This window comes from Colletotrichum karsti (assembly GCF_011947395.1).
Source record: "Colletotrichum karsti strain CkLH20 chromosome Unknown Scaffold47, whole genome shotgun sequence".
Taxonomy (NCBI): domain Eukaryota; kingdom Fungi; phylum Ascomycota; class Sordariomycetes; order Glomerellales; family Glomerellaceae; genus Colletotrichum; species Colletotrichum karsti.
Window position 1 is genome coordinate 327,111 of NW_024065947.1, and position 27,310 is coordinate 354,420.

Here is a 27,310-nt window from a genome sequence, read left to right on the forward strand (position 1 = left end):
TCAGGCCCCAAGGACCCTTGAATTCCAGGGCGTTGGGCTTTCGCTGAATGATTGTCACGACACCCGAGGTGCGGGCCAAGGTCAGGCGTCGCCCTGAATTCTTCCGTCGTGTCGGCGATTTTTGCCAGGACAGCAAATTACGGGGTTTGCCCCAAACTGTTGGGACTGGGGGGGAACTTGGGGCCCCTCGGGGAACCAGTTACCAGCGAGCCATGCTGCTGGAAATTGAATCGCGACCACAAACGTCGGACGGGGCTGCAGATTCCACCGGGGCCCTGGCGATTGGAACATCTAGAATCCAATAGTGTTCGCGATCTGCCAGGGGGAAACCGGGACCACTTGAACGCCTCACTGGAATTTGTGAGGCGTGGAGGGTTTGAGTGGTTCAGATCGATGGGTTGTGGTAGCATCAGGATTCGAGAGCGCGGTTGCGTGTGCAGAAATCCGGTTTGCAATACTCGCGGTGAAATGCAGCATGGCCCCCTCTGTCCGTCTGTAGCCGGACCGTCCTGCTTTGGATGCCTTCCTTACCTTGTCTCGACACTGCGTCCGATTGCTGAAGTTGGCAATAGACGGGGGAGCAGTGGGAGTCCACAGTCGCTGTGAACTCCCAATGTCCAGCACGCGGCAGCGGTAGCAGACGGACGGGAGGTGGGAGGACGGAGTGTAGCTCCGACGACGCAGCTCGGAGACCTACCTCAAGCTTCGGGGACGCGTTTGGAGCTGCATTGACAGCTCAGCGAGATTGCGTGCGTGTTTCTTTTCCAGAAAACAGATTCGCGCATTAGCACGACTTCGGACGAATTGGTGAGGTGTCAAGCTTTTCGTGGTGTTTGTCGGTGATGCGGGTGGTTGTTTGTGAGAAAGACGGGCAGAGTTTGAAGTTAGGCCGTTCCGCCTGAACTCCGTCCCGTCCAAGCAAGGGAGGGAGAGGGCGCGGATTGGACGGTGGTGGGCGCGGGAGTTGACGTGAAAGCTTCAGATGTTGGAACGGTTCGCTGGAGACGTGTTGCGAGTGGCCTTCAGATTTGGGAGGATCGGGGCTGTGTATGGATGTTGAGTAAAGCCGAGAATGTTTCTGCTGTGTTTGTTAGTTCGAACGGTACAGGTACAGATCTTGTATAGCAACTTTGAATCGACAAAGGTCAATTCAGAGAAGTTCAGGGCTTCTTCAAAGTCAAAGTCTGCTGAGCCCGACTCTGACTCGGCGGACTGAGCGTGTTCGGTGATGCCTTAGTCAGAGTGCGACGAGCTGATGCACGTCGCCCATCGCAAAGATTAGGTTGCGTTTGGGGGCTTCAGTTGGGGTCCGCGGGGTAGCACGGCGTTGCACTAATGCCAGCAGCCAACAGCCAAGAGCGAGATGGTGGGAGTTCGTCCAGCATCCTTGGGCCTTGCGTCTGTGGTGGTGCGGCGTGCCGATTACTCAGATTGATTGCCTTCTGGGATGAGGGCGGCAGTCGCATGTGTCTTCTTGATGATTACACAGCTGCACACCGTACCGTTGTGTGTAGCCAGACGTGTAAGTCGGGGCATGGCGTGTATTTCGAAGAGCGGTATCGTGACGAAGTGCCAACTGCGGAAGTTGAGCAAACCGGGAAGCCTGGCCAGCTAGACGAGATTTGCCATGAATATGACTGCATCGTGACCCTCTGCAGGCAGAAAGGGGAGACTCGTGTGCAAAGAATGGAATCGTTTCCACCGTGGCCACCTTATCTTCCTTCCGTCCACTTTTTGCAGGCGTTTGTACAGCGGCCCGGGATGTTCGGCGACGGTCGAGGTACTTGACGGCGTGGGTGCGGTCGGGGAGGCGGTAAAAAGTGGCGGCGCGGGTGACGGCGGACGGCGGGTGTGTGCGCTGAGTGCGGCGTCCAAGGCCACTGAACCTGGAAAGGTTGGTGTGTGTGTCCATGGTGTGCGGTGCTGGCAGCGATGTTCCCTACGACCGAGCACCTGATGGCAGAGCAGCGGTGCTGTGCGGTGTACGTACCCGTACACAGCAGGTACGGTACATTGTCGAGGTAGAGCTACTCCTGCCCGGATGCCAGCCGGTGTGAGTGGGCGTGGTGCGGGAATAGCTGGGTCATGAGGAAGATTCGGCATGCTGAGGCAGGTTTTGGAGGACTTGGCGGCATGATATCGAGTGGATGGTATGAACGGCAAAGGAAGCCATGGCTTTGGGACCGAAAGATTGTCGATGAAATCTCTGGCATTTCGCGCCATCTCGGGAACCAAAAACGGTCGGCGTCAGGAGGCAGGCCGTTCTTTAAGACGAAGTGCGGCCTTTGAGTAATCGGGCCTGAATGTTCGAAACGGCGTCTGGGACCCAGAGTAATCAGGCCTTCAGCAGCCTCAGTTCCGCGAGAGATAAGGCGGACGGCGCGAAATGGCGTGGCCTTGTGTGGGCAAACATCCCACGATGGAGACGGTAGAGGAGTCGTAGACTCCAGCGGCCCGAATTGGAGCTGTGGCTGCATGGCCATGCGTGTCTTAGATGCAGCAGGAGGTTTGCGATTCTGCAGAGTGCGGTAGGTACGGGAGTTGGATACCGAGGTGTAGCGAATTGGAGAAAGGTGGCTGAAGTGAGGAGTCTGACGGCGTGCAGAGGTGAGTGGAGGTCGTCGTCGCAGTGGAAGAGGAGAAACCACGGTGAATTGTGAAGGAAAGAAGGGTCGACAGGCAGGGGACGGGATCCTAATGGAGACATCCCCACTTCTATCCATCCGGCTCGGAAGATTCGCCGATCATTGCGAGGAGGCCCCACTCTTTTATTTCTGCAACAATTTTTCTGTCAAAATTTTTTTTTTAATGGCGTCTGACTCGGGAGGCAGGACCGAAACCACCGAGACAGGGGCGCTCGTCTCGAGAGTGCCGAGCAATTACCGAATCTCCCCCAATTTCGGGTCCTAAATACCGAGATGCGTCAAAGACCCCTGAGTGACATTTGAGGCTCTGACTGGAAACACCACACGGATGGGATGGCACCGCACCTCTTGCAAACTTGCAAACGCCCATCACCCCGGGGCCCCGAGAGATTTCGTGCTTTCCCCATTCATTTCTCCATACTGGATCCTGCGTTGCTGCCGACATGACGAAGGAGAAGCGGGCCTTCCTTTGCCTTTTCCAGGTCTCTGCCAGTCTGTCTGATGACCTGATGAGAGAGTCTTTTACTGTTCGGCCTGAGCTCGGTGCCTTCCGGATGATGTCAGAATCCGTCGCCCACGAGAAAGCGCACCCGGACAAGTGACAGCTTAGGCCATGTCCGGTTCAATGAAGCCGCCAGCATTGCCAATGCACGCCACAGCGTTGCAACCGTCTTGCAGGGTAACAGGCAAACCACGGACTCGAAAGGGTTTGTCCAGAGAATAGAAGGGCCTGGGGCCACGTGGGGGTGAACCGTGAGAGTGAATCGCGACCACAAGGACTCTCCAAACGATCTCCGATTCATCACTGATCCCACCTATCCATCCGCACACTACGCCGCCCCCTTCCCACTTTCGCCCTGTTTATTTTCCCTTCCACTGTATGCTGCAGCTGTTGTGTTGCCCTGCCCAGACCAACGGAAGATTTTTAGTAGCGCCGAACGGAACCATTCCTCGTCTCGTCTCGTCGACCTCGGGGTCTACTTCCACGAATCGAAGCCCAAACTGTACGTGCGGGTGAGGCGGCCCAGCCCGAAGCTTCTCTTCTTCTTCGGAATCTGATATTCTGCCGATCGACATCCTCACCTCTCTGACCCTCTTAAGTCCTCACACTTTCTCTTCTTTTCTTCGCTTTCCCTTTTCCCTTCTTCCTTCCCTACCAGGATCACCACCTGTACCCCTCCAACGACTACCACATCACCATCGAGAGAAGATACCGGCTCCCACCTACACTGGGAAAGTCGACTTCCTCCGACCCAACGACTTTCTAGTCCTTTAGGACACTTCGGCCCAGTACTCCCCCGAGAGATACGAGGTCAACACCCAGGAGCATGGCGTCTCGTTTCTCGAGGCTCGCGAAGCCTCTGGCCGCCGCCGCCGTCGTCACGACCGGTGGTGCTGCCGCCTTCCTGACCTTCAACAGCGGCCGCGGAGCCCACACCTTCGACAAGCCCTTGGTCGAGCTGAAGCGCGACAACGAGGGTCGCATCGTCCCTCCCACCTTCCCCTCCGTCAAGGACCGCGCCGCCCAGCTCGCCGACCTGCGCGCATCCGCCTCTGAGGAGTATGACCTGCTCGTCATCGGCGGCGGTGCTACAGGCACCGGAATCGCCCTCGACGCTGTCACCCGCGGTCTGAAGGTCGCCCTCGTCGAGCGCGATGACTGGTCCGCCGGCACCTCCTCCAAGAGCACGAAGCTCGTCCACGGCGGTGTCCGTTACCTCGAAAAGGCCATTCTGAACCTGGATTACGCCCAGTGGCAGCTCGTCAAGGAAGCGCTCCACGAGCGCAAGACCTTCCTCACCGTCGCACCCCACCTGTCTTCTTCTCTTCCCATCGTCCTGCCCATCCAGCAGTGGTACTGGGCTCCCTACGCCTGGGTCGGTACCAAGATGTACGACCTCCTCGCCGGTTCCCAGGGTCTCGAGAGCTCCTACTTCATGTCCAAGTCCAAGGCCCTCGAGGCCTTCCCCCTCCTCCGCCGCGAGGGTCTCTTCGGCGCCCTCGCCTACTACGACGGCCAGCACAACGACTCCCGCATGAACGTCTCCCTCGCCCTCACCGCCGCCCTCTACGGCGCCACCGTCGCCAACCACGTCGAAGTCACCTCCCTGGAAAAGAACCCTCAAGGCAAGATCTGCGGCGCAAAGGTCCGCGACGTCCTGAACCCCGGCTCCGAATCCTTCTCCGTCCGCGCCAAGGGCGTCATCAACGCCACCGGTCCCTTCGCCGACGCCATCGAGCGCATGGACAACCCCAACCACAAGTCTATCGTCGCTCCGGCCTCCGGCGCTCACATCATGCTCCCTGGAAACATATGCCCCAACGGAATCGGTCTGCTGCAAACCTCTTCGGATGGTCGCGTCATCTTCGTCCTGCCCTGGCAGGGCTCTACCCTCGCCGGAACCACGGATACCGCCTGCGCCGTCGAGAAGGAGCCTGTTGCGCAAGAACAGGACATCGCCTTCATTCTCTCCGAGGTTAACAAGATGATCACTCCCGAGTCTGCTCTGTCCCGCTCTGATGTTATGGCTGCCTGGTCTGGTAAGTGGCGACCGCAACATTCTGTGACTTCATCGATCAGAAACTAACAACACAACAGGAATCCGCCCCCTGGTCAAGGACCCCAAGGCCAAGAACACCGAATCCCTCGTCCGCTCCCACCTCGTCACCGTCTCCGACTCCGGCCTCCTCACCTGTGCCGGCGGCAAGTGGACCACCTACCGCCAGATGGCCCAGGACGCCGTCGACGAGGCCATCTCCGCCTTCGACCTCAAGCCCCGCGCCGGCCTCGCCCTCCCCGACATCTCCGGTGCCGGCCTCCCCTCGGGCATCACCACCACCGGGCACTGTATCACCACCAACGTGCCCCTCGTCGGCGCCCACGGCTTCTCCACCCAGCTGCCCGGCCACCTCATCTCACACTTCTCCCTCGACCCGGACGTCGCCCACCACCTCGCCACAAACTACGGCGACCGCGCCTTCGCCGTCGCCGCCGTCTCCACCGCCCGCATCCTCCCCGGTTTCCCCTTCGTCGAGGGCGAGATCCGCCACGGCGTCCGCGCCGAGCAGGCCCAGACCGCCACCGACCTCATCTCCCGCCGCACCCGCCTCGCCTTCCTCGACGCCGAGTCCGCCCTCCGCGCCCTCCCCCGCGTCATCGACGTCATGGCAGAGGAGCTCGCCTGGTCCGAGTCCCGCAAGAACCAGGAGTGGACCGAGACCGTCCGCTTCCTCCACTCCATGGGCCTGCCCCAGGGCAGGCTCGGCGTCACCCGCGACGAGGTCCTCAGCAGCACCAACAGCTCCGGCGGCGCCAAGGCCATCGCCGCCGCCCCCAAGCCTCAAGCCGCCGCGTCGTCTGGCGGTATCAAGGTCGGTCTGGGCGAGATCCAGGCCGGCGGTGCACTGGCGAGAGATCAGGCATGAACTTTCTTTCAGTGAATGTCTGAGTAGGTGGGATGTGTGTGTTTGAATGACGAGTGAGCATTCCAGCCCCGACGAAAAGGCTGGAATCTATGTGTTTTTCCCTTTTCCTTTTACTCTCTCTGGATCGAGGATACCTAGATAGAAGGGTATGGCGTCTTTGGGGGCATTTTGAGAGCACGTGTACGATTTTTTCTCTTTTTTCCCATTTGTTCGACAACTTTTTTTTTTTTTGGTCTGCATGAGCATGGCGAAGCACTAGAAGAAGCCTTCCTCGAATGACGAGAGATGGACTTGCGTGTGCGTAGATTTCATCATAGATGGCTTCGTCCATTAAATAACAAGACATGACTATATGCCAATAACGTTGATACTATGCCTGTGATCTTCGTGACTTGGGACCAGAATACCTCCCTAGTCTCCATGAATACATAATTGTGTCTAGATATCTACGCGCTTCTTCATGTGCGCCTCTGTTTATTCCTACACATCTCATCACCGACTGATTACGTCCCTCCAAGGGGACTAGCTCACCCATCCTTCTTCTCGGGTAACACGCGCCACTGGTCCGCGACGCCGAGCCCGTACCCCTCGCCGATGTCGCACCCGCCGCGCCCCCATTTCAGCTCGAAGACCCTCCGGCCGGCGGCGACGAGGACCTCGAAGGCCTCGGCGAAGCCCTGGGCGTCGTAGTAGTACGGCTCGCCCTCGCCGCCGCGCTGGCTCTTCTGCCACGAGTTGCGGTTGTGGTCGCTCTCGCGGTACTTGTAGCGGGTCATGTCGAGCGCGGCGCGGACGACGGCGCGGTAGCGCTCCGTCGCGCCGGGGTTGTCCTCTCCATCTTCTTCGGCGGGGTTCGAGGCGGCGTTGTCCCTGCCGGCGGCCTTCATCTGCTCTTCGGCTTTTAGTCTGTCCTCGGCCTTTTTGCGTTCCTCTTCGTCTGCTTTTTGTTTCTCCTCGGCTTTCTTCGCCTCTTCGACTTTTTTCGCTTCTTCGTTCTTCTTCTTTTCGGCGATCAGCTCTTGTTCCTTTTTGAGTTCCTCGGGAGACGGCGGGTTGGGGTCCCTCCATTTCGGCTCGACGCCGGGCACGCGGTACAACGCGGCCAGGTCCTCGAGGTGGGTGGAGATGTCGTTGATGATGCCGACCCGGCGGTGCTTCATCGTCCAGCCGTCCATGAGCAGGCGCGCGTTCATGTCGCAGTCGGTCGCGTAGTACGGGATCAACGAGTCCCAGCCGCCGATGGCGTCCATCGCGGCGCGGTTCACGAGCGTGAGGTGGTCGTACTGGTACCACCGGAAGGCCCACTTCTCCTTCCTCTCGAGCGTGGTGTTCAGGTCGCGGAGGCAGTTCTCGTAGATGGTCCGGTACCCCGGCTGGCCCGCGGGTGGCGGGTTCATGGTCTCCTCGCGCTCCTCGTCGCTGTAGAACTGCCACTCGCGGTCGCCGGGGCGGTGGGTGTCGTCGGGGCCGTCCTCGAGGGAGAAGACGACGACGTCCTGGTGGCTGTAGAAGTAGTAGGGCCAGTTCTTCTCGTGGGCGGTGTGGAGGAACATGTTCTGCATCTGGGAGAAGGAGAGCAGGGCGGGGGCGCGGACGACGTTGACGCCGAGGCGGGCGAGGGTGGTGTGGTTGAGGTAGAAGGGGTTCTGGAGGGAGAGCCTGCCGCGGGCGTTGGCGACCTGGACGCCCGTGTTCTCGAGGACGTGGATGGACGCGGGGGGCCAGCCGGCGGCGATGTAGCTCACGACGCACTGCAGGAGGATGGGCCACTGGCGGGTGAAGCCGATGAAGAGCGGGGGCGCGGCGTCGAGGCCGTACTCGGCGTGGAGGTTCTCGCGGGGGACGTTATGGGAGGGGACCGCGGGCGGGTTCGAGGCCGTGTTGGCGAGGAGGGGGAAGGGGTCGATGACGGGCGGCGGCGTCCATGTCGGGGCGGGTTTGTAGATTGGCGTCGCTTTCGGTTTGGCGTTTTTCGTTCCCGGTGGTGAGGCGCCGCTGCTCTTGTGGCTCGTGAAGAGGGTGTCGAAGTCGATGATGCTCTCGTGGAAGCGGACGAGTACGAGGATGAGGGCGAATACGGCGATGGCGGGGATCAGGCTCCGTAGACGGGAGTTCAGGGCGACGACCATTCTCGTCGTCTCGGAGCTGCTTCCAGCTCTCTCAGCGCATGGGAAGACGATCTGCTGGATGGTGGACGTCGAGCTCGGTGAAGCCCGGTGGAGGAGGAGGCATTGTGACGAAGGGAGAGAGATAGGGCGACCATTTTTCTCTGGTCGGCCATGTCTCGCGTGTCGAACCGTGCCGCAGGAATGCGACAAGGTGTCGTACGCTCTTGCCTCAGTCGCTGGGGGGTTATCATGCAGCTTCCTTGCTCGTCGCTCCGGGTGGTGGGTGGGAAAATTCGGGGCGAGCCAGCCAGCAACCGTGACGGTAGGCTGAGGCAGCTGTTCGGGAAACTTTTACCAGAGCGGTTTAGCGCCGTCAAACGGGCAACCTGTCACGCCCAGCTTATGAGGGTCCTTTCTCTTTTTGGCCAATGAGAGCAGCCCATTCTGTCACGATCGGTTTCCGGCAAAACTCAGTGGAGAACGGCGCCCGGAGTGGACCCGATATGTTCTGGGATACAGGGGTTCTTCGGAGCCTACGCAAGCGATGTTTCGCCAGGTGAACGTCGCAATTAGAGGTGTCCAGAGAAGATCCTCAGAAGTTCAAACTGGCCTGTACTCTCCAGGTTATCGAGTTGGTTTGTCAAGAAGTTCATGGCTGCCTAATGTCTCGGAGAAGCTCTAGGCAAGTTTCTACAGTTTCGCAAAATTGAACTCCAGCGATGAGAATTGACCTCAAAGATGTGAAAATAGCCATATGGTATTGCCTTCAGGGGCTCGTAGGAACTTCTACAATGTAATCGATTTCTTGAGAAGCTAGGTATGAATATAGCGGCCCTGATATAAATTCTTGCACACTTATCGATCAGAATCACCAGGCTGAGAAATGTGAATTGCCTGGACTCCAAATATCGGACTCTTTGCAAATTGATACGATGCTGATGAAGATACCGGTCATCGTTCATAGACTGTGTCAAGTGACTGCCTCAGACTCCATACTGCTATAAGTCATTCCATTAACAGACCATAGAGAATGGCGAACAACAGGTAGCTTGCGTTATGACCGGCGAGATTCACTCACAGATGACGAAGTTGTTCTCCCATTTAGGAACACAGGGACTGTTCAACAAGATCTTGAGCAGATAGACATCGAGACTGTGGGAATTATCAAGTATTGGTGGCCATCACAGCTAACGCAAATTAGTGCTATGAATATGCCTATAATTTGTTTCAAATAATCGTTAAGTACAGAAAAGAAGGTTCAGTGAAACGAGTGTATCCTATCGATTCCCTCTGATATGACGCGTGTACCACATCTGTCACTCCTAAGCGCCCTCAACTCGTGTCTGCCATGATTGCTACCAAGCCAAACGAACCCCTGAGATGCTCAGCAAAGAATCTGGACCGACGCGTGCAGGACAGAGTGACAGTCGAGATCGCCGTCCGGGATCTTGAAAGACTGTCCCTTGCAGTTGGAGCCGCTCCAAGTCTTGATGGTGCAGCCACTGTGTATGTCTTGTCAGCTTTGGAAGTCTTCACGATAGGGAGGGGCCTATGACCGTACCGCTTATCTTGGACCTTGATGGAACGGGCGTTCTTGACGGGGTTGCAGCGCTTGGAGCCGGATCCCGTGATCTCAAAGACCCGCGGGCCGTTCTTGCAGAGGTTGTCGCTGAAGGTGGTGACCTTGGCGTGGTCAGCGCGGGCTTCGAGCTCGACGGGGTTGGCGAGGGCCAGGGAGGCGAGAACGGCGACGATGGTAGTGGAGGAGACCTTCATTTTGATGGGGGTTTTGGGTGTCTGAGAGGTTGGAAGTGGGTAGTAGAAGTAGTTGGGGTTTAAGACTCTTTAGATTGGTGAAGCTAGTATGACTGATGATGATGAGAGGTCGAAACCATCTTGAGAAGACGCAGATGGGCATCCTTTTATACATCGATAATGACCAGACGTGAGTGAGTATGACGCCTAGCTTAGAACTCGTGAAGACGAAGGGCTTAGTCTCGCATGTCAGGATGATGGGATTCATGAGATCTCAGATGCAAGTGGTAATCCTCCATCTGCGCGATCACCTGTCCCTGAGAACTGACCATGAAGTCGGGCGAAGCCCTTGCACAGGAAGGATTTCAGTAGGGATGTGGCTGATTCGGAAGAGTATCGTTGGTTGTCTTGGTTTAATTGAAATGACGGACTTCACACGATGATGGTCGCTCGCAGTTGGTGTTTCTGCCAATGACAGTCGTGTGCTGGAGGAGCTTCTGTACATGCTAGGCTCAATGATACCCGTCATTGATACAAATTGATTGGGCGAGATGTTCGAATGCAACGCTGGACAATATATCATAGTCGTACACAACGGAAATAGGTATCGGGAAGGTCTAACTCTTCGGGACCGAAAAAGTGACTGCCCGAGACATATAATGTCTTGACACAAGCGAGATCCTTCAAGGCAACCGTAAACTCAATATCGAGATCGCAATTGGTAGCCTCAGAGAAGGATCTGACACATCCAACGACAGTCCTGTCTCTCCCTTACGACAACCGCTTGCCATTGGGGGTGGCGCGGGCACTGCCGCTGTGGCTGCTTTTGGATGCTGACAGGAAAGGGCGGGGATCGGCAGTTATGAGGTCTAGACCCCCGCGTTGATCTGGAACATAGTGCCAAATTGTTTGAATGTTTTGCATCTTTACTTGATACAGAGTTCATGATAGGGCTGATAGGGCTGGAAATGGTGTGTAGGAGGGGGACCGGTTTCAAAGCTTCACCCGCCAACTACTGAGTGCAGATATCGGCGCAACTCATGTCGGTACCGTGCACAGCTGCATGTTGAACAATAATATTGAAATGCCGGAAGCATGGAAAACCTTCAATATCATTGTCTTGTTACCTCAAAGAAGCGCGTCAAGTTCGTCTCGTTGTCGGTGATGTTCAGAGAAGAAGTTCGAGCATGTCCCGCCTGCTTCCCGCGAATAAGCGAACTCCAGAACCAGCCGGGGGAATATCGGAATTCCATCCGCGATTATGTCATCACCGCGCCCGTGCATTTTTACCCCGCCAAATGAGCAATCGCCGGTTCACCCCGCTGCAGAGGAGGAGGAAAGACCGAAAATCGGGTCAGACAAATGGCGTAATCGGGGGCCCGACCAGCACCACAGCAAAATCGGCTCCAGACGGGAATGGGGCCAAGGGACCGTCAAGCAATCAGCGTCGTGCAATTCCCATTCTCCGAGTTTCGCCTGGGTCTAATCGAGCGAGAGGAAGGGTTGTGTCGAACGCCGTGCTGCTCCGATTTCCCTCGTCGCGTTTCCCGTCTTTTGTATCCCTATTTCCATGAACTCTCTCCTTCTCCCTCTCCTCCGGTCTCGCATCCCCAGCAGCGCCGCCAAAAGACGAGGATTCCAGACTTCCGCCATGAGCCTCAGCAGCAAGATCAAGCCCGCGGCCCGAGTCGCCGGGCGACGACAGGATGTTTGGTGTGTAATGGCCTTCGGATGAGATGCAGCTGTGACTGGTCTCATTGAAGTGAACGCCCATGAACAAAGTGCTAAATGTGATGAAGGTCTATCATCAACGAGGCCGCCGCCGCCTCCCCCAAGCAGCCCATCGTCAACATGGGCCAGGGCTTCTTCGGCTACAACCCGCCCGACTTCATCCTCAACGCCGCCAAGCAGGCTCTGGACCGTGTCGAGTGCAACCAGTACAGTCCCACCAAGGGCCGCCCGCGTTTGAAGAAGGCCATCGCCGACGCCTACTCTCCCTTCTGGGGCCGCAAGCTCGACCCCGAGACCGAAGTTACCATCACCACCGGCGCCAACGAGGGTGAGAAATGCCCCGTGCCGTGAGAGATGACCGCGGCGGCGACGATGGACTGACGGTGTTTCAGGCATGCTCAGTGCTTTCATGGCCTTCCTTGAGCCCGGTGACGAGGTCATTCTTTTCGAGCCTTTCTTTGACCAGTATGATGAGAGCCCCGAATGTGGCTTTTGAGCTGCAAGTGCTGACCTGCGTCAAGGTACATCAGCAACATCGAGATGCCCGGCGGCAAGATCAGATACGTCCCTCTCCACCCGCCTAAGGACGGCGGCGAGAAGACCTCATCCGCGGCCAACTGGACCATCGACTTTGATGAGCTCGAGCGGACCATTACCCCCAAGACGAAGATGATCGTCCTCAACACACCTCGTCCGTTCCCTCCTCCCGATCTCCAACTTACATCACTGACACTAGGCAGACAACCCCGTCGGCAAGGTCTTCTCCAAGGACGAGCTCCAAAAGATCGGTGACCTCTGCGTCAAGCACGAGATCATCATTCTCTCCGACGAAGTCTACGACCGCCTCTTCTACGTCCCCTTCACCAGAATCGCCACTCTCTCCCCCGAAATCGAGCGCCTCACCATCACCGTTGGTTCTGCCGGCAAGAACTTCTACGCCACCGGCTGGCGCGTCGGCTGGCTCATGGGCCCCGCCGAGCTGATCCAATACGTCTCCGCCGCGCACACCCGCATCTGCTACTCTTCCGTCTCGCCCCTCCAAGAGGCCTGCGCCGTTGGTACGTTTGCCCCAATCTCATCTCACACGGCGTCACGTATGAGTCCATGCTGACAACCATCCCCCGCACAGGCTTCGAGCAAGCCGAGAAGGAAGGCTTCTGGGACGAGACCATCAAGGACATGAAGGGCAAGATGGACCGTTTCAACGAGGTCTGGAAGGAGCTCGACATGCCCTACTCGGAGCCCGAGGGCGGCTACTTCGTGCTGGTCAACATGGCCAAGGTCAAGCTGCCCGAGGACTACCCCTTCCCGGCGCACGTCGCGAGTCGCCCGCGTGACTTCAAGCTGGCCTGGTTCCTCATCCAGGAGGTCGGCGTCGCGGCGATCCCGCCCACCGAGTTCTACACCGACCCCAACGCGCACATCGCCGAGGACTACATCCGCTTCGCGGTTTGCAAGGAAGACGAGGTGCTTGAGACGGCCAAGGAGAGGTTGCGCGGACTGAAGAAGTACATCCAATGATAGATGGGACACAGTTAGTTCTAGACGAGGAGGAGTTGAGCGAGCACCGTGTATCATGCGATCTGCGAAGAATGTTTTGTTATAAAAGAGTGAATAGATAAAACTGCATCTTGGATATACAATCGCGCTGTCGCCCCAGGAATTTGGCCTGCAACCTTCACGTATGTACCCTCAAATTGAGACGCCGGGCATGAGGACGAGGTAGACGAGCTCAGCTCGTCTATCGAAACCTCGGCAAGGCGGTCGTCCCAGACATCGGCGCACAAGCATCGCCGACACCGCCGAGCGCTCCGCCCTCCTGGCAGACGTTGGTCGGGCCGCAGAACGTGACGAACAGCAGACCGGCGTCGCCGGCCGGAACGCCGGTCGGGACGCACCAGAAGACGGACTGATTGACGTGGGCGTCGTCCGTCGATTGTTTGCCGACGGCGAGTGCGGCCTTGACTGCCTTTCGGTTACTCGAATCTGATCCTCAAAGTCAGCGTGTGTGGTCATGAGAGGACAGGGATGGGAGAGACCGACCGACTTTGAGGAGGCGAGCGCCGCAGTAGGTCTCGCTCGAGGTGCAGATCACAGCGGAGACGGCGCCTGAGAGTGCGGCGATGGCGGTAAGGAAAGTTGCGATTCGGGCCATTTTCGACGGCCTTGTGATAGTTTGGAAGTTTCTTTTTGAGGACGAGGTCTCGATCGATGGCTGAGAGGCGTTGTCGTGGGGTGATGGAGGCGGTTCGAGGGAGCGAGGTTCTCCCTTTCATCCCGCCCTTTGAGCCAGGGCGATCACTGACAGAATCAACCGGAACTTCAAAAACAAAACGATAGAAGGAAAGAACTTCGGCCATTGATGCTTTTCATGGACTCGTGCCGCTGGATACTTCGCAAGGTGGCGGTGTTTCTTTCGCTTTCTACCCGACCACAACAGATTTTGCGTCCTGCCGAATGGTGGGCAAGAAGCTCAATAACGCGAGGCGCTCTTTCCTTGTATGTTTGTCATATTAGGGACTCGATTCCCATTTCACTACGTGGTAGTCCTTTTGCGTAGTCGGGGCCGATGAAAGACCAAGAGAAGGGAAGGGAGCGCGCGGGTTGCGGGCTCATGACTTGGGACATCATTGTGAGTGTAATCAGATTCAGAGGTATCTGGCCTGCCACAACTGTCTCGACATAGTAACATGCGTAGCACAAGAACGGCAACATCATGATGGAAAGGTAGGAGCATGTGTGCAATGCGAGGTGTGATTCTGATCTGCTCGGTATCTAAGACCCAGGTGTACCAAGATGTCATCTATGTTCTGAGAAACCCATTACAAGGGCCATGCCATGATCACCAATACCCTTTTCCAGTCCCCAAAACCTTGATTAATCCCAAACGCCATTGATCCGGACGTATTCCATAAATCGTCCATGCCAAACCGAGTACCGTAGGGAAACGTCGTCAGATTCGTGAAAGCCGATGAAAAGAAAGCAAGACGAGAGAGGTCGAGTTAGATCTCGGCCTTGTCCTGGCCGTTCTCCATGGCGACGTCCTCGGGAACGTCGTCCTTGACTGCGAACTTGGCCTCCTGAGCAGGAGCGCCCTTGGCAGCCTCGGCAGCACCGTCCTCCTCAGCAGCGGTAGCATCCTCGTCCTCCTCCTTCTTGGCCTTGGGGCCGCGCTTCTTAGCGGGAGTAGCGCGCTTCTTCTTAGCCGGAGTACCAGGCGCAGTGGAGTCCTCGGCGTCAGCCTCAGCGTCGGTGGAAGCCGCGGCGGCGGCGGCGGTCTTCTTCTTGGCCGGGGTACGCTTCTTCTTCACGGGGGTCTGGACGACAAGCTTCTCCTCGGTCTCGGCCTGGAGCTCGTCTTCGTCGTCCTCGGCGGCAGGAGCGGGGGCGGCCTTCTTCTTGGCAGGGGTGGCACGCTTGCGCTTGGCGGGGGTGACGGGGTTGCCGTCCTCGTCGACGGCGGCAGGGAGGTCGGAGAAGAGCTTCTTCTTGATGGCGGACCAGGCGTTGGAGGCGGAGCGAGGGTTGGTCATGCCGCAGGCCTCGGCCAGCTTGGGGTAGTCAATCTGTTGGAGAATGTGAGGTTAGGACGCCATAAGAATAGAGAGACGGTGAAAAATGACGATGAGGAATGTAATTGGGTGCTTACCTCCGGAGCAGTTTTCATGCAATTCCAGGCGTTCTTGAGGATCTCCAACTCACGCTCGGTGAGAGGCTTGGGCTCGTTGCCGCTTTCGGAAGAAGACATGTTGATGAGTTGATCGGATGATTGATGCAAAGAGATTGCGTAGTAGAGATGATGGGAAAGGATGAAATGCAAGTGGTTGCAACCTGGGATGGTGGTGAGTGTTGAGTTGTGGGGAGAAATGAAGGGCTTAAAGCTCTTGTGGGTGGGAGAAGAGAGATGGAAAGAGCTGACGGAAATTTCTCGAGGATAAGAGAAAACAGTGCCTGGAGGCAAGAGCTTTCTGGCAGATGAAGGGAGTGAGAGAGAAGAGCGGAGATTAGGGCAGAGATGCAGACAGAACGCTCAAAATGATGCTGTGAGTCGTGTGAGATCTCCCAGTCAGTGACTTGCGAAGAAGAGAAGATTAAGCGTGATGTTGTGAGCTCCGCTGAGCCAAAAGGAAGGTTGTTCCTGCCTGATCAGTTCACCTCGAGATGAACCTGCACCACTGCCTAGATCTGAGATTTACTAGCACCTGGAACATGCCAAAGGAGATTTTTGAGGCAGCATTTGGGGTTCGATGAGGTTACCAGCTACTTCCAGTGATTTCCCTCGGCCCTCAAAACAATGCTCTTTGATGACAGGTGACAAGGCAGCTGCATGAACAAAGAGCAAGACATAGACACCATGATGACGGGCTGGACATTAAACAATAGCTGAAGATATAAACACAAACTGAAACACGCATCGATCCGTTCGTAGCTCAAGTGCTCCATCTGGGATATTTTTCTGTTCCTACCCATATTTTGAACTGAGCTAGGAAGGCACGGCGAGCGTCTTGAAGAGGGCAGTTACAGCGAGTAAACACAGATGAGGCATCACAAGCTTAAAGAATATTGCCAGCGTATCTTACTTCTTCCAATTTACGTGATACGCAAAATCTTAAAAAAGGTTCTATTGGCGAGACACAGACGCGTGGTTGCTAAGGTACCTTGCGGAAGGAGCTGCCTGGGGCGAAGGACCAGTCTCTACCTTTCTGCCCTCCTTCCGCTCTTGCCACACACCCTTAGACACACGCCTTATGACCAATCCAACTGCCTCAGTTTCCAACAGTTCCGCAAAGGCCCAGGTGGTCTAGCGGGTAAAATATCGTCAGCTAAAGAAATTCTACTGGATCGGGAGCACTGTTGCCCGCCGGTAGGCGCTCCGTTCGATTCCCCTGGTGGGAAGGAGGGCCGGATGAAGGTTTCATCAGTTTTTGTTTTGTTTTTGAATTTTGTTTTATCCGAATACTGTTCTTTTGCTGGATTCATTGTTTTTGTTTAGATGATCAAGGGAATCTGGATGTGGTGTATTTGGGCAAAGGGATACTGTGTATCAGTCAAGCTACACCAATCTAACTCATGGAAGGCAGCTTGAGGTTCTCAATGATCCCCTCCTTCACCCCAAAATAATATGCCCCGACGCCAACCAGCGCAGGCACAGCAACCCACATCATCTTCCACGCGAAGGCCCGGGCTCCCTTCTTGATAATGATCTGAAGCTTCTCATGGTACGCCTCATGATCGTTGACATGCGGGAACGGCTCATCGGGGATAGGCTTGCCAAGAAACTTGCACAACGGGCCCCAGCCATCCTTCAGACTGTAGTTCAACAACCGCTCAGGGGGCGTTTCCCTTCGGATCGTGTCGTAGTGTGCCCTGTACCCCTCACGTGCGTTCTTCAGGACTCCCTCCTTCGTGTCCGACTTGAACTGGTATTTCATCCACGCAAAGGTGATGTCGTCAATTTCGGCGACGTAGCGGGCGCGGAGCCACGAGAGAGTACGCCAGACGGGGTTGAAGGCCACCCTGACGATGCTCTCGTCGAAGCTCTTGTACCACGCGTCGAAGTCGCGCTCGACGAGGACGACCTTAGACTCGGGGTAGGCCTTGACGAGCTCGGGGCCGAAGAAGTTGGGCGGGAGGTCGCAGACGGCGCCGCAGTGGCCGAGGAGCCCGTCAAACTCCTCGCGGCCGTAGGGCTTCTGGCCGGACTTGGGGTTCTGCTTGATGTGCATGCCCTCCGTCCACAGAGGCACCTCGCAGATGTTGGCTGTCATGGAGAAGCCGTGGTAGACTTCATTGTAGCCCAGGATCATGAGTGCTCGCTGCATAGCTGATCACGAACATGGTAAGCTCGGGAGTCGAAGTAGGGTTGAGAGTTGACTTACAAGATGTGCCCGTCTTGGACATGCCAAGGGCGAGCACCTCCATTGGCACGACTCGCTTGCATTTTCGCCTGTCGATGTTGAGGTCAGGCCGGAAAAGCTCTGGATGCTTTTCCTCGTCGGTCTGCATTCGAGACATTGTTATAAAAGGGGGAATGGATGGACTGGAGATAATGATCCACATGAAGAGTGAGCGGCTCGAGTTGCACGAGGAGGGAAAAGTAGATATAGCCATTCCGTCGGATCAGCAAGTTACACCGCAACAAAGTTCTTGTCCCTCCTGATGTTTGTCCTACGTTGCCGTGCATGCTGTTGGACTAGCTGTTGTCTAACTTATCGTTCATACCCCAGTACCAACAACATATCAACGCTTTTACCCCTGAATGTTTGTTCAATGTCCCCTGAATTGATCCTGGACTTATTCCAACGACGAGCCTTTCACCCTTGTAGAGGAGCATCGAGATGAATATCGTACCCACTCAAGCAAACATTCGGTGGACTTATCATCCGATTTGGCCCAAATGGAGGCCTTGAACGTTGCCGGAGACAGTATTCCTTCCCCGCGGCTGAACGCACCCCGACCGACTTAGTTCCTTGGCTGCGTCCTGGCCTTCCTCGCCGATTCCCGGCAGAACAAGGTGCACCGACCGGCCCGGACCCCCCGAGAACCGTTGTCGTGGACTTGTCCCCGGTGGCGTCCGCAACCTCCAACCAATGAACGCACGTCGCTGGTCCGAATGTTCCAAAAGAACTGCACATACCTGCACGATACAATCACTTGTTAATGCCAGGATCAGACCTCCATCTGTTTGCCATACCAAGACTTGCTATTGCTAGTCTTGGTAGGATTGAGATAAGGGAATAAAGCGATTGGGCTCATTACCGTCTTGCGTTCACCACAGTTGATCATTGGTGGAATCAAAGTCCGATCGATAAAAGAAGGAGAAGATCACGTTGCCTGAGCCCACAACTGCGGAGAAAATAGAGACACAATTATCATTCCAAGCTAAGAAACAGGCGAAGAGCATTCTATCTTTATGTATGCGAGAAGTGCAATGCCAATACAATGTCGAGAAAATCGAAACACGAAAGATTCGTAAAGCAAAACAAGGTGAATGTCGCCGCGACGTCGATTTCATCACTGCACTGAGCCAAGCTGCTGTCCATCGATTGGGAACGTTGAGCCGAACGAGTTCTGATGTCCATATCCAGTGTGAAAAGGCCACAAGTTCATTGTCGAGCCTATGCGTGGCTTGCATTTCAGTTATTCATCTTTCGACGTCTCGCGGGCGGTTCGTCGTCTTCGTTCTCCTCGTCCTCGTTGTCTTCGTCTTCGTCATCAGGAACGACAAAGCACAAAGACCTCTTCAGTTTATTCACGACCTCCGGGTCCGGGAGCGGATGTAGCAGGATCGCGCCTGGGCGGCCTGAGGTCATCTCAATCTTCACTGGGGTATTGGAAGAAATTGCCCGTTCTCGAGTCACCTGAAGAACCGTATGGCCCACGGATTCGTCGTGCACCCAGTCAAGGCGTCGATGCCAATAACTCTCGTGATGACCTTTCATAAAATGCATCATTTGCCGCTGCAGAGAAGATGTGTTCAAATCCGCGGTCTCTCTGTGGCGATTGAGAACGCCGATGAATGTGGGAGCCAGGGAATACTCGGTCGCGTAAGATGCTGAGGCGTCGAAACCTGAAGCACAGAAGACTTCCTTGATGAACTTCTTATTGTGCGATTCGAGAATTTCGAGTTCTTCTTCATCGGGAACTGAGGCTCCCGCATGACAGCAGTTGAGGAAGATTAGAAGGTCACTATTGACCTCAAGAAAGCTTGTGGAAATATCCTTCCATGCAAAATCCCCACCGGTGTCAGCATCCGCATGACTGTGAAAGAAGGTTAGCGAAGTTTAAACACCATGAGAAGTCGGGAATAACATCCACATACCTCGCCAATCTCAAACAGTGGTCGTGATCCATGCCTCCATGTCCACCATACCACACAATGATAAGTGTCTCGTCCTCGTCATAAAGCCACATGCATGACTTCATCTTGGACTCCAGAAACTCGCTCAGACTTTCCATGGGCATGAAAATTGGAATCAAGAACTGGTCAACGTCGTATCCAAAACTTTCAAACGCCGCAGCGACGTCATCTGTCTCCTTGTCAAGGCTGAAGCCGCTCGGAGTCTCCACATCGTGAGATTCCCACCTAATCATGAATACTTGCACCTTACGATAGCGTCTGTACGTGCCTGATGAATCCGAGGCGGGAGTAGCATCGTCATCATTCGTTTCCTCGTCCGACGCATCCGTACTTTCCGATGTCTGCGAGGCCGTTTCCATGTATTCTGAAGAAGTCTCTTCGTCGTCTTCGGAGGAATCAGGTTCGGCGTCGGAATCTGCATCGTCAGTGGACGTCGGGGTGTCAGCTGAGCCACTTATCGTATTTGACGTATGCTCATCCTCCTCAATTGTCACTGTACCATCTGGTACGATGACCATACACTCTGCGTCCTCCGATTCGGTATTGTGAAATGGGGCAGAGGGGCAAAAATCCGCGCCGCATTGTCTTCCAGAAGTTCCGCATAGATGTTTCGGTGCTGACTTCGAGGCATCCCTCGTCGAATCGCTGCTCGATTTTCTCGTCATCTCACCCAGCAAAAGATCGCCGAGCATTCGACAAAACACAAGACCAAGCTCCCGAGGACATTCATCACCGTGGTTAACATCAAGATCCCTGAGGACTTGGTTGGCTGGGAGCAGTGTTAGCATCGAGTTTCCACCCCCAGGAGTTCATCCGACATTACCAAGGCGATTGATCCATGCAGCAGAACGCGTGGAGCTTCCGAGTCGTGTAAGACCAGAACGTTCTCTGTCGACATTGAACTCGACTCTCTTCCAAGAGGGCCGTCCGCTCCATCTGTTGGTGGGAATGAACCAAACAACGCCGCCGTCATTGTTCACCGGGAGCACAAGCAATGCCCAGCTGAAGGAAGAAGACTGATGACTACTGCGTCGCATTACCGAGAGCCGGCTTAGTGTGCCTTGGAGTTTGATGATGTAAACGTTCCGCGTATGCCTACTCGAGGCAGCTGGTGAGTTGGGTGTCGACATTGGAAGGTCTTGTTTTCTGATAGTTTCCCAAAGCTGTCTGCAGCTTGGCTTTGATGAAAGTTCTTAAGACGAGAAACACTTCAAAGATATATAAACTATAGCAATCGAAAGCATGACAGTATGCCTTTTCCATACCGTTCGCTCGAGGGCCTCGTGAACGCCCACGCATCTCCATTGTTGGCTGTGGTTGAAACGACTTCTTTGTGATAGCGGGCCAGGTAGGCTTGGTATTGTGATATCGGCTTCGGACGCGTCAAAAATCTCACTTCTCTCTCTTTATTCCCGGAGTCTTAAGTTTCAATAGGATTCCAGGCCGGAGGCCGAGTCACGTCTAGAAATGCGGAGATGATGATCGAGGTTGACATAAGGGTCGAGAGACCCAAAGTGCCTTAGAAACACCAAGAGAAGCTTGTCTCATGGAGAAGGAATGCCCGAGTAACCCGTTTCAAATCGAGTCAACGTATTGATTGGGGCCTTTTCAGTGATCAAAGCCAGCACCCATGTTGGAAACACTGAGAACAAGAGTGCTTTGGAGCTGATGTATCATATATGAGCAGACTGATACTTCCTCGACGATAACCAATTTATCATGATGGAGACTCCCATCAAAGAGACTACATTTCAAAATGCGCCATTTGTGACGGAATTGGGTACCTCTATTTTGGTTCCAGGGCCCGACTTTGTCTAGTGTCCAACCATTGCTTGCTGAGCAGGGGCATATCTATTCCCGTGAGGCTTCGCAGCATCGATAATTCTCCTCATTTCCTTTTTCTCTTCTTCGGTCAACTCAATGTCTCGGGAAGCCCAGTTCTCCTCTAGTCTCTTGGCCTTGGTGGTTCCTGGGATAGCAATCATGCCCTGAGCAGCGACCCAGGCCAGCGCAATCTGGGGCAGAGTGCAGCCCTTCTTCTCCGCAAGCTTCTTGATCTCGTCGACGATGGCCTTGTTCTTGTAGAAGTTCTCTCCCTGGAACTTGGGTACTGTGATCGATTGAAGTTAGCACAATGCCACTCGTGCGCTAGCAATACAAATAAGGAGAAAACTTACCACTTCGGCGGAAGTCGTTGGGGGCAAAGTCATCAGGACTCTTGTACTGGAAGTCATCCACGAGCCAGCCGTGACCCAGAGGGCTGTAGGCTACGTACGCCACCCCCAACTCCTTGGCGGTGTCGATGAGTCCGTCGGTCTCGTGGAGAGTCTCGAAAGCGGAGTACTCTGCCTGAACAGCGTCGATCTTGGCAACTTTATTTGCTTAGCTTCAATACTTTGAAACAGGTTTGCAAAACCTACTTGAGTTGGCCTTGCGCAGCGTGGCGGCAGAACACTCAGAGAGACCGATGTACTTGGTCTTGCCGGCTTTGCGAATCTCATCGAGAGCCGGAATCGATTCTTCGAGCGGTGTCTCTGTTGGGCTAAATTAGCGAGCTGTATCGAACAAACGAGAATCTTCAACGGTCATTAGCCACTCACTAGGGTCAATACGGTGAAGGTAGTAGAGGTCGGGAGTAAATCCGAGTCTTTCGATGGTGCCCTCAATGTACTCCTTGATGTGAGACGCGGAGTTTGTGACACCACCGCTTCCAAACACATCGAAACCGCACTTTGAGGCAACTGCAAGACGACTGGTTAGACTGATAAAAATGAGTGGAAGTGTCTTACTCACGGAAGACCTTGTCGCGAACGTTGTGTTTTCTGATGAAGTCTCCCAGAAGCTTCTCGTTGACTCCGGCCTGGTAAACGACCTAGTCCACAAGTTAGCGTACTTATATCAAAACAGTCTTCTTCTTTACGACATACAGCAGTGTCCCAGAAGGTGCATCCAAGTTCGATGGCTTTCAGGAGAACAGGCTCGGCTTCCTCGAGGGTCAAGTTGCTTCCCAGACCGAAGCTGATACCCATGGCACCGAAGCCCGGGGATGGGACCTGAATGTCAGCAAAAGGCAGTGTCTTGACCATTGTGATATCGTTGATTTTGTTTTTTGTTGGAATGAAGTTGAGTATAGAGCAGAGTCTCAAGGATTTGTTGGTATCAAGGGTTCCGATCGCTCTCGCTTTGAAATCGTTGCGAACATGGCTTCTGATATATACGGCTGGCTTCAACAACTGAAGCTCTCGCGATGACGTAAAGTGGGTGGATGGGACAGTGGTTTCAAGCATCGACGGAGTTCCGGCGATAAGATGCAGGTCGCTGACATCCCGGGCGGCGGCGCCACTTAGCGGGAAGCAGGACTATCTCCCGCAAGACGGAGTGGGGCCCATGAATCAGTTCACCAACGCCGATGTTTTCTAGGCGGATTTAAAACTTGTCTCCGGTGGCATGGATTTAAGATTGATTCGCGAAGAGCGTGGTGCAAAATTTGCATCATCGGTCAGCTGTTTTGGGGCTCTATGCGAGTATCTAGTCGTTGATGTCCGCGGATAGAAATCTTCCGCCGAACTTCAACCCTTCCAAGCTGGCTGAGCCCAAGACATTTCCCCCCATCGGTTTCTTGGAAGCTTCTAGTATGAACATTCGACATGATCTGTGGCTAACCCTGTCCGTGAGTCAAGAATGGGCCTCTAGGTTCTATTGCCCGGTTGTCACCTCAAGATGCCGCTCCATCATAGTTATCGCCAAAGACTGCCGTCTATTCAAGTTTTCAACGGCATAGCCATAGGTATGATCTTGTACGCTTGAACTCAGAAAGTCGTTTAATTGGATTTGATTCCGTCACAGCTCACGCTTGCTTTGGCTGTCATGCTTTCAATTGGCATTGATCATAAGAGTGCCCGTCTCATGCTGTCATGGCCTATGGTCTGTGTTGAAGCAGGATAACCAACTCCTTCGGCCGCGACCATCTGAGGATCTACGGATTTAGTTGATTAAAACCGCTGTTGCCCAATGCCCGGAGTCGTCGACTGAACTCGTGTCCACCCTCATTTGCTGTGGGCACTTAATATAACATAGTGGATTGTCCAAACAGCATTCTCTCTTATCTAGCTCGTGCTGCATCTTAACGCAGCTGATTTAAACCCCCAACAACCCAACATGACTTCTTCAGACAACAAGCCATTTCTTCTCGACTCTGCTACCCGTAATGTTTATTCGTAACCGTACGATTCAGGCCCTGGGCCTGGTGGTCACATCTCTACTTGCCGCCGTCGAATCTGTGCCCACAGCCCAGTGTGATCAACGGATAGCCGGAAACGTCACCACGCTTCACACGGTCCCCGGCACCACGTCCCTCGAAAACCTCGCCATACGCAGCAACGGCAACATCCTCGTTTCCTCCGTCAACTCGCCTACTCTGTACCAGCTATCTCCAAAGAACGAACATCCACCAACTGCTATTGCTGAAATAGCTGATGTCACCGGCCTGCTGGGTATCTCCGAGTTGGAGCACGACATCTTCTACGTCGTCGGATCGAACCTAACGGCTACCGAGAACTCAAACGGCGTGTGGAAAGTCGATCTGCGAAAGTCCCAGATCTCCCGAAACGGCACTGTCACCCAGCCTGCGGAGGTCTCATTGGTTCGGCGGATCCCCCAGGCTCTCCAGCTCAACGGCATGAGTCGTCTCGCCGCCAACGACACCGCGCATCTTCTCATTTCTGACTCCGCCCTGGGGACAGTTTCCCTATTGAATGTCGAGACTGGAGATTTCGACACAGTCCTCGAAGAGCCTGAGATGGCACCTTTGGCCTCCGGACTTAGCATCGGCGTGAACGGTATTCGGATCCGCGGAAACAACCTTTACTTCGTGAGCTTGGACCAGGGTTTATTCGCCAGAGTCACCATTTCTCTTGCTGATGGGTCGGCAATTGGGCCGGTCGAGACTCTCGCCTCCAACATAACCTTTGGTGACGATTTTACCCTTTCGAAAGACGGAAAACGGGCTTATGTTGCGACGAACGGACCTCGAGAGGTTCTTGAGATCGATGTCATCAAGGGCGGACAGACCGTTCTTGCTTCATCGCCTTTGCTGTCAGCTGCGTCTTCTGTAGCCGTTGATATGTTCCGACCGGAAGGACTGCTGTATGTCACAGGCGGCGTGGCGAATGGAAATGGTACTGTAGGCCACGTTGCTAGAGTCAATCTCCAGTGTATCTAAGGGCTTTGAGCCTGGTCTTATGTAGCTATCTGGTAACATGGATTAATTTGCTACGTCACCCAGTCAACATGCGCAAGTACGAAACAAAGGTTAAGAATATCTTTCTGATTTGGCTAAGCGTGAATGACTAAAAGTTGGGGTATTTGATTGATGCAGCAACGCTATCCGATGCTTTTCTTCCGCTTTTCCCACCAGGCATGCAATGGCGGTGCACCCGAGCAGAGGATGTCTATGGGCGTGTCCAACAGAAACTTATCAATGACCTCCGGCGGCGCGATGTCCAGTTCGTCGATACGGAAAAGCCTCTGGTCGTACTTTTGTAGCATCGAGGAGAAGCCTGGTACAATCTCGGAAGCTTGGAAGAGCTCATAGCCTCTCTCAAGAAGCCCCGTGCCTACCATGGTATCAATAATCGCCTTCGCCCGTCCTAAAATAGCAAAACGTCAGCCTCTGAGTGTCTAAATTGGCTAGAAGGCTGTTGGGTATGTTTTCAACCTTACTTACCTAAGAACCCAAACTTTTCCATCTCCATTTCTGTCTCAATGATCAAATACTTCGCGAACAGAGCATCTGTTGTCTCCAGCTTTCGAGCTTGAACGTGCATGTTGTAAAGATTGACCTCAAACGGAGATCCCTTCGTCGCCCATGTGGTCCAGAAATCCTGATTGTGCTCGTTTTCCACGTACTTGACGAGATCGTCGACTACCGCTTTTTCGAACATCCACTCGACGCTATATGACACCATGGGGTCAGCAATAGCTTCTATGAGTGCTTTTCTAGCCATCATACCTTTCTAAATTCCAGTACCTCTGACCGAAGGACTCGATATCACGGTTCAGCACATTTGCTGCCCCTCCGATGTTCATTCTCATGAAATCGGTGTTGGTCATCTTCGACCTCCATATCGTCGGCTTTCGGATGTAACTGTCGAACGTGTGTCTCATGCTGAATGGCTGAACCGCAATCGCCTCGGAGTCCAGCCAGAGCGCCCAGTTGTACTTGAGCTCCATCGCCGCTGCCATCTTCTTGATGGTTTGGTATTGGTACTTGCCGCGCTCTCTCAGAAGTGCCGAGGTGTCCTCGCGGGTGATGTTTCCCGTCGTCAGCGCATGGAAAGCGGGAGACAAAATATCGAAGAGATTAACGATGTTGACTTTCGGTTTCGGTTGGTTGACGTTTGATGCTGGCGTCTTGAAAATGCTGAATCGTTTGCCACAGCTCTTCAGCCCATTTAGGGCATCTTGGAAAAGTTCCACCTCGCCAGAGTCAGATACGATGACATGGATATCAATCTCCTGGTAGTCGGTACAGGGACACATGAAAGATTGGAGAAATTCGATCGCCAGAGGAATGTGTTTTGTCTGTTTTCAAACAAAGTCAGCAATTCATCAGGTCGTTAGTCGTCTGCGAAGCCTAGTTGAGGTTCATACATATGTTGGAAGTATGATGGCGTATTTTGATCCGCTAAGTTCGGTTGGTCTCGGCAGCTTAGTGCCTCCCGTGATCAGCGACAAGGACGACTCATTATGCTCCGAGCCGTCGATGGAGACACTGGGTCCGAAGGGAACTTGCAACTGGGGTTTCGTTTTCGCATGGCTGTTGGAAATCTCTGATGATAGTAGACCGACTCGCGGCCACAAGTTGTAGCTAAAAAAGACTACCAAAATAACGACACAACTGAGGCAGCTTAGGTACACTATACGTGCCTCTCTCGCTGGAACGGAAAAGCTCCTCGTCGATAACATCATCTTGAGTTGGTCATACTGGAACACATACTTCATCATCGTGAACGATCACTGGATTGGATCCTATATAACGCATACCAAACAGTGGCTGGCGTAATCGAACTTTGTCATCAACGCTCCGTCAACCTTTAGACTAGGAACTAGCCTAGAGTTTCTTGTCATGGGTATATGGACTTGAGTTTCGGGGCTGAGCCTATTAATCAGTTCACGAGAAATGTCAAAATACCTCTAATCGTTTCATAAAGACACCGCGCTGAGCGCTGCTGGCCGGGGAGTGCCGAAAAGCACGCCTCCATGGTCGTGTAAGGCGCACCCCCACAACGTAGTTCAACTCATGATATTGACTTTCGTACTGAAACATTCGCACTCCGCATATCCCGTCTGACTGGGGCTAGCTCATAGGATGAATCCGTCCCCCGCAGACGACACCTTGTGCCCTCAGTCATGAGTCGGCAAACGACAATCATCGGACAAAAAGCGTGTCCGCCTCAAGATGAACTCCTGGGTTAATCCTGGTCCTCGATTCCTCGATTGACAAATTGAATCACTGGTCGATGAGTCTGGCAAGCCGGGGCAATCATTGAGGGTCACATCCGCGCGGCTAGCCGTCAGTCTAGCGTCACCCATGCCGTCCCCAAAAAGCTTGTTCTGCACTTTTCTGCTTGAACCTAGCAAGCCCCTGCCAAGTATTCTCCGGGTCCCGGACTGTTGGTTTGCTGTGTAGTACGTGTGTGGTGGGTGAAACCTATCATCTGTTCAACGTTGTAAAGATCGTCTGAACGGCAACTTCTGCGCTGAAAGATCCGTTACATGAAGAA

General features: G+C 54.4%; 11 protein-coding genes across 11 annotated transcripts; 3 read left to right on the forward strand and 8 right to left on the reverse strand.

Moving 5' to 3' along the window:
* Positions 1-3,973: 3,973 nt before the first annotated feature.
* CkaCkLH20_11367 (glycerol-3-phosphate mitochondrial protein) lies at positions 3,974-6,071 on the forward strand (the record flags this gene model as incomplete). Its single annotated transcript, XM_038894081.1, has 2 exons — positions 3,974-5,186; positions 5,245-6,071. The coding sequence occupies 2 exons, from the start codon at positions 3,974-3,976 to the stop codon at positions 6,069-6,071; spliced, it is 2,040 nt and encodes a 679-aa protein (XP_038740659.1).
* A 527-nt stretch (positions 6,072-6,598) lies between these two features.
* On the reverse strand, positions 6,599-8,200 carry CkaCkLH20_11368 (uncharacterized protein; the record flags this gene model as incomplete). The annotated part of the gene is made up of 1 exon (XM_038894082.1): positions 6,599-8,200. The coding sequence occupies one exon, from the start codon at positions 8,198-8,200 to the stop codon at positions 6,599-6,601; it is 1,602 nt and encodes a 533-aa protein (XP_038740660.1).
* Positions 8,201-9,563: 1,363 nt separating this feature from the next.
* On the reverse strand, positions 9,564-9,955 carry CkaCkLH20_11369 (uncharacterized protein; the record flags this gene model as incomplete). Its single annotated transcript, XM_038894083.1, has 2 exons — positions 9,564-9,681; positions 9,741-9,955. 2 exons carry the CDS (start codon positions 9,953-9,955, stop codon positions 9,564-9,566), a joined length of 333 nt encoding a protein of 110 aa, XP_038740661.1.
* Positions 9,956-11,504: 1,549 nt separating this feature from the next.
* On the forward strand, positions 11,505-13,186 carry CkaCkLH20_11370 (kynurenine aminotransferase; the record flags this gene model as incomplete). Its single annotated transcript, XM_038894084.1, has 6 exons — positions 11,505-11,647; positions 11,734-11,993; positions 12,058-12,130; positions 12,187-12,356; positions 12,406-12,723; positions 12,795-13,186. The coding sequence occupies 6 exons, from the start codon at positions 11,505-11,507 to the stop codon at positions 13,184-13,186; spliced, it is 1,356 nt and encodes a 451-aa protein (XP_038740662.1).
* A 220-nt stretch (positions 13,187-13,406) lies between these two features.
* On the reverse strand, positions 13,407-13,820 carry CkaCkLH20_11371 (uncharacterized protein; the record flags this gene model as incomplete). The annotated part of the gene is made up of 2 exons (XM_038894085.1): positions 13,407-13,651; positions 13,709-13,820. The coding sequence occupies 2 exons, from the start codon at positions 13,818-13,820 to the stop codon at positions 13,407-13,409; spliced, it is 357 nt and encodes a 118-aa protein (XP_038740663.1).
* An 847-nt stretch (positions 13,821-14,667) lies between these two features.
* Positions 14,668-15,413, reverse strand: CkaCkLH20_11372 (uncharacterized protein; the record flags this gene model as incomplete). The annotated part of the gene is made up of 2 exons (XM_038894086.1): positions 14,668-15,231; positions 15,315-15,413. 2 exons carry the CDS (start codon positions 15,411-15,413, stop codon positions 14,668-14,670), a joined length of 663 nt encoding a protein of 220 aa, XP_038740664.1.
* A 1,315-nt stretch (positions 15,414-16,728) lies between these two features.
* Positions 16,729-17,680, reverse strand: CkaCkLH20_11373 (uncharacterized protein; the record flags this gene model as incomplete). Its single annotated transcript, XM_038894087.1, has 2 exons — positions 16,729-17,489; positions 17,545-17,680. The coding sequence occupies 2 exons, from the start codon at positions 17,678-17,680 to the stop codon at positions 16,729-16,731; spliced, it is 897 nt and encodes a 298-aa protein (XP_038740665.1).
* Positions 17,681-18,801: 1,121 nt separating this feature from the next.
* CkaCkLH20_11374 (uncharacterized protein) lies at positions 18,802-20,656 on the reverse strand (the record flags this gene model as incomplete). The annotated part of the gene is made up of 3 exons (XM_038894088.1): positions 18,802-19,426; positions 19,488-20,295; positions 20,350-20,656. 3 exons carry the CDS (start codon positions 20,654-20,656, stop codon positions 18,802-18,804), a joined length of 1,740 nt encoding a protein of 579 aa, XP_038740666.1.
* Positions 20,657-21,340: 684 nt separating this feature from the next.
* On the reverse strand, positions 21,341-22,612 carry CkaCkLH20_11375 (putative aldo/keto reductase; the record flags this gene model as incomplete). Its single annotated transcript, XM_038894089.1, has 6 exons — positions 21,341-21,636; positions 21,704-21,898; positions 21,947-22,060; positions 22,127-22,267; positions 22,320-22,398; positions 22,454-22,612. 6 exons carry the CDS (start codon positions 22,610-22,612, stop codon positions 21,341-21,343), a joined length of 984 nt encoding a protein of 327 aa, XP_038740667.1.
* Positions 22,613-23,733: 1,121 nt separating this feature from the next.
* CkaCkLH20_11376 (uncharacterized protein) lies at positions 23,734-24,747 on the forward strand (the record flags this gene model as incomplete). Its single annotated transcript, XM_038894090.1, has 1 exon — positions 23,734-24,747. One exon carries the CDS (start codon positions 23,734-23,736, stop codon positions 24,745-24,747), a length of 1,014 nt encoding a protein of 337 aa, XP_038740668.1.
* A 161-nt stretch (positions 24,748-24,908) lies between these two features.
* On the reverse strand, positions 24,909-26,066 carry CkaCkLH20_11377 (uncharacterized protein; the record flags this gene model as incomplete). The annotated part of the gene is made up of 3 exons (XM_038894091.1): positions 24,909-25,174; positions 25,252-25,478; positions 25,537-26,066. 3 exons carry the CDS (start codon positions 26,064-26,066, stop codon positions 24,909-24,911), a joined length of 1,023 nt encoding a protein of 340 aa, XP_038740669.1.
* Positions 26,067-27,310: the final 1,244 nt, after the last annotated feature.